The sequence below is a fragment of the Colobus angolensis genome, unplaced genomic scaffold (genome assembly GCF_000951035.1).
Source record: "Colobus angolensis palliatus isolate OR3802 unplaced genomic scaffold, Cang.pa_1.0 Scaffold57, whole genome shotgun sequence".
Lineage (NCBI taxonomy): Eukaryota > Metazoa > Chordata > Mammalia > Primates > Cercopithecidae > Colobus > Colobus angolensis.
Genome location: NW_012119265.1, coordinates 6,728,543 through 6,738,949, shown reverse-complemented (window position 1 = coordinate 6,738,949; position 10,407 = coordinate 6,728,543). Strand labels below are relative to the sequence as shown.

The 10,407-nt window shown below is 37.8% G+C and overlaps 1 protein-coding gene across 4 annotated transcripts in view; it reads right to left on the bottom strand.

Annotated features, from left to right (window-relative positions):
- The window catches only part of ARID4A (AT rich interactive domain 4A (RBP1-like)), a 75,089-nt gene that overhangs the window by 63,870 nt on the left and 812 nt on the right, over positions 1-10,407 (bottom strand). For 3 of the 4 annotated variants that reach the window (XM_011961891.1, XM_011961893.1, XM_011961894.1), the window contains exons 2-5: positions 9,746-9,808; positions 7,913-8,023; positions 4,722-4,787; positions 3,628-3,718 (exon numbers count right to left, since the gene is read on the bottom strand). In XM_011961891.1, coding sequence (XP_011817281.1) covers positions 3,628-3,718; positions 4,722-4,787; positions 7,913-8,023; positions 9,746-9,751 — 274 coding nt within the window. In that variant the 5' untranslated portion in view covers positions 9,752-9,808. Of the gene's footprint in view, positions 1-3,627; positions 3,719-4,721; positions 4,788-7,912; positions 8,024-9,745; positions 9,809-9,912; positions 10,274-10,407 lie in introns of those variants that run through there. The other variant, XM_011961892.1, reaches the window with a different exon arrangement.

Below are 10,407 nucleotides of genomic sequence, written 5' to 3'. Positions count from 1 at the left end.
TCGCCTGGCTAGTTTTTTTGTATTTTTTAGTAGAGACGGGGTTTCACTGTGTTAGCCAGGATGGTCTCAATCTCCTAACCTCGTGATCCACCTGTCTCGGCCTCCCAAAGTGCTGGGATTACAGGCTTGAGCCACCGCACCCGGCCTCCTTTTTTCTTTAAACATAACCAGAGATTTGGGCTCTATCCAGCCCAAATCTCTCATAGAGCCCATTCATCTGCTCATAGAGGCTTAAATTGATCCAATATCTTGGCTCAATTTGACACCTTTTGAATGACTGAACAGGTAACACATTTCCATATATTACAGATTCCTTATCTGTAATGGCAAGGACAAGAACTATCAATGAATAAACTATGGTAGGAATGGTAAGAAGAGGAAATATTTCTATTGCTCAAAAACAAAAACAAAAAATCCCTTTGAGTTGGTGCTGTTTACTGTTCAACATTAAAAGGGGAAGCTGGGAGCAGTGGCTCACACCTGTAATCCCAACACTTTGGGAGGCTAAGGCGGTAAGATTGCTTGAGCCCAGGGAATTCAGGGCTGCAGGGAGCTATGATAGTGCTACTGAACAAAACCAACAGAGCAAGACCTGCCTCTAAAACAAACAAACAAACAAAAAAACAAGAAATAAACCATCAGAGGGTAAGATATTACCAGATATTTTAAAAACTGAGTCATACTATATCCATAATCTCCTTCAAAATTGGTTAATCAAGTTTAACAGAAGGGAAATTGACACCTATATTATGTAAGAAGCAGTTGCTATAACTGATTCTAATGATAACTTTAGATCACTAATGATCATAACTCCTATTTGATCAAAACCAGCAATGTGGTATCCTCTTGTTTTGTTTTTAATAATCTGACATAATTTCTGGTATTTCATGAAACCGAAAAGGTAATGGAGGTCATAAACACTTTGAAAAATTTTCTGATTATACCCACATAACACTTTGCTAGGAACTAGAAATCAAGAAAAATTCCAGAAAAGAGCAATTAAACCCAATACATAGTGGGTACTCACTGAAAAAAAAATACAGGATGTTCATGAGCCAAGAGGTTTTACATTTCATTTTACCGTTTTTTTAAATCAACTGGTAACTCAGGTCATTATACTCTGATCATTCTTTATGTGATCCACTTCCTTCAATATCTAAATGTTCTTCATAGCAGTGCTATCTTGAGTTTTCTGAATGGAACAGTGCCTTTCAAATTCTTTTTATGAATTTTCTTCATGCACGTAGCTGCAAAAATCTTTAATATCTTGAATTTGTCTCCCAAAGAAATCTGTTTCTCCCTGTTTTTATAAGTGTGAACTACCTGCATCAGACTCACTGACAAGCTTACTAAAACATTCTTGTATTGCCAACCCCAGGCCTACTATTTGGAGAGGCTTGGGGTCCTCAAATCCTCATTTTTCTAAGCAAGCACCAAGTGATTCTTATGTACACTAATGGTTGATACCTCCATTATATGCAATTAAGATTCTAAAGCTCTTTGAGAACAAGAATTATACAATTTCTTCTGTAATTATCCAACACAGAAAATCACCATAGAGAATGCTTAGTAGTGACTAGTTTTTAGAAACACTAAAATGCTACTCATGTAGAGGACAAAGGTTGCTATTCATAATTGAATAACTACTCTGGGATGAAGAAACCCAAAATGAGAAAACTTGAAAAGTAATCCTTCTGTTGAGCATACGCATTTTATCAGTAAAGCTTCACAAGTAACGTGAGTACAACCTTTATAGTGAGTACAATATAATGCGCAATATTAGTATCTGAATATCCATCATATATTTTCCAGTGATTCTACACACACCTGTAATTTTTATCAGGTCTTAGTTTAATACAGCAAAGGTATATTTACTTAATCTCTAAGAGTTAACATTAAGTTTAGTTTTTATTTGTCTGTTTTGAGATAGTTTTGCTCTTGTTGCCCAGGCTGGAGTGCAATGAGATGATCTAGGCTTACTGCAACCTCGGCTTCCCAGATTCAAGTGATTCTCCTGCCTCAGCCTCATGAGTAGCTGGGATTACAGACACCCGCCACCACACCCAGCTAATTTTTGTATTTTTAGTAGAGACGAGGTTTTGCCATGTTGGCCAGGCTGATCTCGAACTTCTGACCTCAAGTGATCCACCCACCTCGCCCCCACAAAGTGCTGGGATTACAGGTGCGAGCCACATTTGGCCACTTAGTTTTTAAATATTTAACAATTATCAATAGCCACAACTAAGCTTCCTAAAAATATGTAGTTCAGAATAATAGCACCATTGTGAACCAACACTAAATTCTAGCAAGTATAGGAAGAATAAAAGAGGTTCGAAAAAAGTAGTTACACACAGCAAACTGGTACTACTAATAGAAGGCACAGGGAAAGACAGAGAAATTTTTAACCAAAGCATAGTTCTTCACAACATTGAGCATCAACTGGAATGATTTTTACCCAAAGCAACAAATCAAGTAAACTAAAAGTAAACCTAAATGGTCATTTCTTTTATTTCTACAAGAAAACCACAAAACAATTATACCTCTTAAACGAAGAAGTAAGTATAAAAACCAACAATGCTATAGATTGGATGTTATCCACAGGACTGTGTAGTTTGAAAGTACTGAGAGGAGATTTGGAAATGTTACCTAATGCTATTCTCATCAACATAATGACAGCAACTATTTAAGTACTACTTTTAGGTTTTAACTTACACGTATTATGACACTTGCTGCTTCTTACTATTAATACAGTAAAGTTATATGAAGCCAGTATAAGATTATGAATGGAATGTTAAGAATGCATTCATATTAGGAACATCTATCTCTCTTTCTTGAAAGCTGCTTTTTTTTTTTTTTTTTTGAGAATGAGTCTCACTCTGTCACCCAGGCTGGAGTGCAGTGGCACTATCTGGGCTGACTGCAACCTCCGCCTCCTAGGCTCAAGCGATTCTTGTGCCTCGGCCTCCTGAGTAGCTGGGATTACAGGAATGCGTCATTACCACCTGGCTAATTTGTATATTTTTAGTAGAGACGGGGTTTCACCATGTTGGCCAGGCTGGTCTTGAACTTCTGACCTCAAGTGATCCACCTGCCTCAGCCTTCCAAAGTGCTAGGATTACAGGCATGAGCCACCGTATCCGACCTTGAAAGCTGTTAATATGAGCACCCACATTGTGTCAAAAATCAAAAACTAAGTTACAATCACCTATTCTTGAATCTACTATGGTCAAGATTTTTTAAATCTGTAAATTGTCTGGCAACATCTACATTACCCTTATATAAAATACGTAGCAATACAATAAAGATCACAACTACGGAATTTTAATAGAAAAAGTGATCACAATAATGTGATCTAACCTTCTTGAAGAGAAACATTAAAATAACCTAAAATAGAAGTACATTCTTGGATGAAATAGACACAAGTGGCCAAGTTACTGTAAGAGATAATTATTTTTGTTACCTACAGGACATTCTTAGAATTTTAGCCAGCTATATCCAGTAAACTGATAGGAAATAATACATATTTCTCCACCAACACAATGATTTGGTCTATCCACAAAACACAGATACACGCAAAGTCCAAATCAAATCTATGTGTTAAATGTGTTAAATTACTTAATTACTTACCCACGGTATACCAACTAGCATCTGTCAACTTGCTGATAATAGCTTCCTGAAAAGATCCATCAGATGTCCTTGTTTCAACAATAGCTCCAACCTAAAACGTGAAATCCAAATTTCCTTACCAAATTTAAACAAATAAACCAAATCACTTCCACCAACTCTATTATCTAGGTAAGAAAAATAAATACCATACTTATAATTCTATCTTACACTGTCCTAGATCTTTATCATTCATAGTACTTATCTATGTATTATGCAATTTGAGCCCCAAACCACTTTGACAAAATTTAGGTGGCTATTATTACCCTTACTTTACACACTGAAAATTGCAGTTCAGAAAGAGAAAATAATTTGCAAAGTCCAGCATGACAGCCCAGTCTCTTAAATCTTACTTTAGAGCTTTTCCACTATATCACACTGCCTTCAAGAAAATTAAATAGAAGAACTGTAAAATTATAAGACAACCAAAATAGCATCAATTTTCTTTCAGAGAAATACGAATATTGGATTCAGCATATTTAAGGAATCTTTTAGATAAAGGTTCACCTGGAGAGATAGGGATGGACCAGTTGACCTTCTTTCAGTTTCCAGACCTTTGTATATCAGATATTAACCAAAATGGTACTCTGATATAACAGATTTATTACATAAACAAATGGCCAGAAATGGCTGGAAAATACAATCTAGGTATTTATTAAATTGAATTAGGAAGTAAACATAGTTTGCTTGGTAAATTAGAACCACCGAAGATTGGTTATGATACTCAACTTAGAAGGCTAAACATCACCTCAGATACAGCAACAATTTGCAAAACAAAGCCAGGTATCCAGTTCAGGAATTCATAACAGAAAGGTAGGTGAAAAACTTAACATGTTTATATATATTAAATTACCCTTCTAGAAGATGTTTAATGTCCTAAAACTTAGAATACAGCCATTGCAATATCATAATTTATACTAATTATATTTAAACCCTTCATATGTATTGTTTTCTGATTAACGTTCTCATAAATGTTAAGTCTATGTAGAAATGTAAATTCAGTAAATACAGTATAAATCTATGATTATTTTAGATTTTAAACTGTACAACATACATACTCTTAAAGGACCCTTTACTTGGTCATCTTGTACCAATTGCGTGGTATTATCCTGTTTCAGGAGTACCTGAAAAACATTTTGCACGATAATTTGCATATTACTTTTAAAACAAATACATTTACAGTAACACTGTAACAATAATGTCTTTAATTTATGCTCTCTTAGCACCCTGTGGTGACCTCTGCTATAATACTTACTACATTCTCTTATTAACTGTGAGCTCCTTGAGGGCTGAGTCCTCCCTTCATTGCTATATCCCCAACAGTTAGCAAGTGTCAATGCATATTACCAGCACTCAATAACTGTTTACTGAATGAATGAACTATATAATAATCTGGAGTGATTACTGTAAAAAAAAAAGTCTTTACTGCTTTTTATCAACAAGTCACAAAAGGTTCTGACTGTCACCAAGTACACAAAGAAAAAAATACAGTATCAAACTGTATTGCTTATATGAAAGGTAAACAAATTAAAACCACAACTCTGATCCTTTATAAAGTGAAGCTAAACAATAACCATAATATGCAATGATACAAACAAGTGCTCCCTTCTACTACACATCTAAATACACAGAGTAACCATCCATAATAGATGGCTGGTTACTATGGTCCAAATAACAGATGGTCCAAATAAATTCAAAATCTAGGTAATGCATGAAAAGATCTCCTAAAACAATCATTGTATTAATTTTAAGTAAATAAGAACACACACACAATACTAATACCAATTTGAATTGTTAAAGAATCCCAAATAAATATAGAGTAATCAAATCCTATATAGCTGACATGATAAAAACACTATATGAAACAAAAAGAAATGAATCTCAATTGACATCCTATCCTAATAATACTTGAAGGTTCATCAAGAAAATTGAAACATAAGTTTTATAATAATCATAGATACATCTATTTACTCTACAAATCACACTCCTCTAGTCAATGTTTCTCCAACTTTTTTTTTTTTTTCCCCAGACAGTGTCTCAACCTCTGCTTCCCCAGCTCAAGCAATTCTCATGCCTCAGCCTCCCACGTAGCTGGGATTACAGGTATGCACCACCATGTCTGGCTAATTTTTTGCATTTTTACTAGAGACGGGGTTTCAACATTTTGGCCAGGTGGGTCTCAAACTTCTGGCCTCAAGTGATCTGCCCACTCTGACTTCCCAAAGTGCTGGGATTACAAGAATGACCCACCGTGCCCAGCCTGATCCTTAAACTTTTAACATGCATCAGAAATATTTAAAGGGCTTATTAAAATACAATTACTGGATCTTACCCCCAGAGTTTCTGATGAAGTAGATCTGGGGTGGGGAAAATTTGCATTTGGAACAAGTTCCCAAGTAAGGCTGATGCTACTGGTCTGGGGCCAAACTTTAGGAATCACTGCTCTAGTTCATTGATTTATTCAACAAATTTTGAGTGTCCACTGTGTATCAGGCACTACTCTATGTGTTGGGCATAGAACAAGTTAGACATTTCCTCCTTTTATGGTGCTTAATTCTGGTAGGAAAAGATCAGATACATAAGTGAATAAAGCAAACTGCAATGTAGCATGATCCAATACCAATGACAATAATTTTACGACTGGCACAGTAAAAAAAATCTGGAAGGCCACATCAGATCTCTTTGGAGTCATATCAAGGAGGACTTTCACAGTGTTCTACACCACTACAGGATGACTAGTTAACAATGCTATATTACATGGTTTCAAATGGCTAAGAGGAGGATACTGAGTACTCCCAACACAAATAAATGAAAAATGTTTGAGATGATGGATATGCAAATTATCTTGATTTAATCACCATACATTATATGTATCAAAACATGACTATGTAGCCAATGAATATGTGAAATTATTAATCAACTTAAATAAAATTTTTTAAGAAGACTTCATGAACTTATATGCCTCTATGTTAAAGCTGTTTATAATAAGCATAGATTACTTTTGTATTTAGTATAAAGTAACAAAGACTATTAAAAATATATTCATATAAGAAAATTACTGGCAGGAATCACCAAAAAAAGTTATTTCTGAGTAAAAGCATCTTTAAAAAAAATTTTCTTTTTGAGACAGGGTCTTGCCCTGTCATCCAGCCTGGAGTGCAGTGGCACAATCACAGTTCACTGCAGTCTTGACCTCCCAGGCTCAAGCAATTCTCCCACCTCTGCCTCCAGAGTAGCTGGGACCACAGGTGCCTGTCACCACACTTGGCTAATAATTTTTTTATTTTTTTTCTGGACAGACAAGGTCTCACTATGTTGTCCAGGCTGGTCTTGAATTCCTTGGCTCAAGCAATCCCCCCACTCAGGCTCCCCAAGTGCTGGGACTGCAAGTGTGAGCCACCTTGCACAGCCAAAAATATGTATATATTTTTTTAGTCAGCCTCCCTCTGTCACCCAGGAGTATAGTGGTGCGATTTCGACTCACCGCAACCTCCACCTCCTGGGTTCAAGCGATTCTCCTGCCTCAGCCTCCCGAGTAGTTGGGACTACAGATGTGCACGCCAGGTTAATTTTTTTATTTTTTGGAGATGGAGTCTCGCTCTGTTGCCCAGGCTGGAATGCAATGGCATGATCTTGGCTCACTGCAACCTCCACCTCCCGGGTTCAAGCAATTCTCCTGTCTCAGCCTCCTGAGTAGCTGGGATTACAGGTTCCTGCCACCACACCTAGCTACTAATTTTTCGTAGAGACGGGATTTCACCATGTTGGTCAGGCTGGTCTCAAACTCCTGACCTCAGGTGATCCACCCGCCTCAGACTCCCAAAGTGCTGGGATTACAGGCATGAGCCACTATGCCCAGCCCCAAAATAAACTTTTTCAATGCTTTTTTACACTGTCTTGAAAACATAATTCCCATTGTTATTTATATTGTCCTAAACATTGAAATCGTCTGTACCTGAACATTAAATGAGGGGAGAAAATAGATTACAGTCCAAGTATGCTACCACAAATAGTTAAGATCCAAACGACAGAAAATATCATGAGCATGGTATTTTGGTGGTAGCATTTTGGAATAATTTCTCCTTTTGAGTTCTTTGTTTCTTGAATTTTGATGTGCTTTTTTCCTGTAAGTATAGTATATAAAGGATTTTCATATAATGACTCAATAAAATGCTGATTTGCAGTCTCTCTCTCCCCAAATTTCTACAATCTAGAGCTAATAAAACTATTGCATAAAAACAAATATTACCTTAACTTTCACCAGCCTTTTCACAGTCTTAATTTTTGCCTCACAGAAGGCACCCCGGTACTTGGCACTGACATCAGTTCCCACTGTCAGGTAGGCAGGCTCATCCACCGCCTGGTGAAAGGAACATAAACTGTGAATGTCATTACTATGCCTCCCTACTCCAACCTCAAGTCTCATTAAAAGGTTGTGTTTGAAGCATGAAAAATATCAAAATGACTTGCTTATTAATATCATTGAAAATCTGAAAAATACCCGAAAGCAAACACTTGATGAGCAACCTTTCATTTTATAGACTGATGTCCTGATATGATCAAATGTTTTAAAGTTGTAATTTAAAATTATCAGTGAGTAAATATGTTTTTTCTCCAGATACAAAATTTTTCAAAAATTCTACTATTTATATAAGCAGAAAAATAAAAAAATCAGAAAAAATATTTCATATTACACATATCATAAAACTAAGTTATTCATTTATAGCTACCTGGAATTTTTCAAATTAAAATAAATATTGCTACTAAAATTAACAGTAACTATACATAATTGTTTACTGACAAAGCTACATAAACGTAACATCTTTTCATAAGGAGAGTATCAATTTGGAAAATTCATTTGCTAAAAGCTGCATTTGAAAGGTTTTAAGTCTGAATTCAGCCAATGAATGCAGATATGAATCGATGGTTCAAGCCTTGTAGACATACCTAGTTTACCATACTGATCTTCTTAGTTTAACAAAATAAGCGTTACTAAGAAACATCTACTTTCAGCAAATGGACATGACCAGAATGATACATTGAATGATGCAAGAAATTTCACTCTACCATTCATTTTAATCTTTACAGTAACAAGATGATTGCTATCTCAATCTGTCATTTTACCTTTTTTTTTTCCAGAAGTTAAAGAGTATCCATACAAGTCCAACTTAACATTGTTAAGTGCAAAGTTAACAGTGTACACTTTGGAGATACGTTTTTAAGTAGAAAATGATTTTTTGTTTTCTAATAAGTTTTCCCAAGTAATATTAAAGAAGGTTAAACATGTCATTTACTTGTAGAAAACAGAAAACCATGAGAAAGTTTGGGAAAATGCTGTATTTCAGAGCTTAATATACTGAAACAGTAAATAAGACAGGAATTGGCTACCTTTTAAGAACGTTTACAATAAATACAAATTGAATAAGAATACTTTTGGCAAATAAAAATCTGACCTGAAACATTCAATGGCCACAGCATTCAAGAATGCTATATGAGACGCTTTCCCTTTAACCATCCACATATCGATATTTGCAGTCATCCTCAGTACAGTATGTATCTTTTTAGAATAAGTATATGTTTTAAAATATTTACTGGAAAGATTTAACTAAAACTATTATTATAGTTCAACTTAAAATATTTGTAGCCACATAAGTTCACTTTACACACAGAGGAAATGATATTTTCATTACTTAATCCACGTACTCTTTCTTTTACAAAATCGCATTGGCACTGAGGAAGAAAAAAATTTTCGAAAAATCCCCCAAAGAACCAAAGCAGGACAAAAGCTTTACTTCTGCAAAGGTCGCTGCCAACTCAGGAAGTGTTTAAAAATACTATCCGAATGGACAACAATTGAAAGGCTGCACCAGCCTTTCCAAAGTACTGCTACAGAGAGGGCCCAAACTCCGCATTTAGACACACAGATCACTTCTCACCCATTCAACACATCCTCCTATGCCAAAACTGCTGATCAGTAGGAACATCAATTTTGAGGAGCAAAACAAATGACATTCCACGGCACTAGCCTGACAACTGGCAGTGTCCAAGGCGCGAGGATCAGGGCAGCGTTGACTCCACTTACCTTCATTTTTGTTGGTGATCTGTGGGGTTCCAGCTCAGCGAGCTATCTTCGCAGTCGCTAGAACTACGGGGAGGGGGAAAGAGGCACAGACAGAATCAGTCAACTGCAGGGAGCGACCAAGGGAAAGAAAGTAAACAAACGCCAGCGGGGAGGGGCAGAATCCTCACCAGCCAAGGGACAAGACCCCTTCCGAGGGCAGCCAGGATGCAGGAGCAGAGGGGGCAGCGAGAACCCCACGCGCGCCAAAGGGCAGCCCGTTCCGCCCCGGAGCTTGCCAGCGGCCCACCGCGCCCCCGCCTCGCTGGCCACTTTGACCCAGAATGCTCAACTCGGAGCCCCAGGACAGATAGCTCCGGAAAAGGGCAGGGCGCCGTTTGGGCTTCCCCAGGTCCCCCGCGGAGGCGACCGCCGAGCCTCCGCTCCGCTGTCCCCCGGATACCCCGACTTCGGCCCGCGCCCCGCCTCCGCCGCTCGGCCCCCTCAGCCCGCCCCGGGCCCGCGGTGGCGGCAGCGGAGTGTCACGGCGCCATTGCTCTCCTTCCTTTGCTCTGCACCATGTCAGGAAGGAGAAGCGCTCCTTCACCCAAAGGGGCAGGGGCCGCGGCCTTCAGCCGGGAGCCGCCAGAGCCCCGGGAGACCCGCGCGGGGGAGGGGGCGGGGGA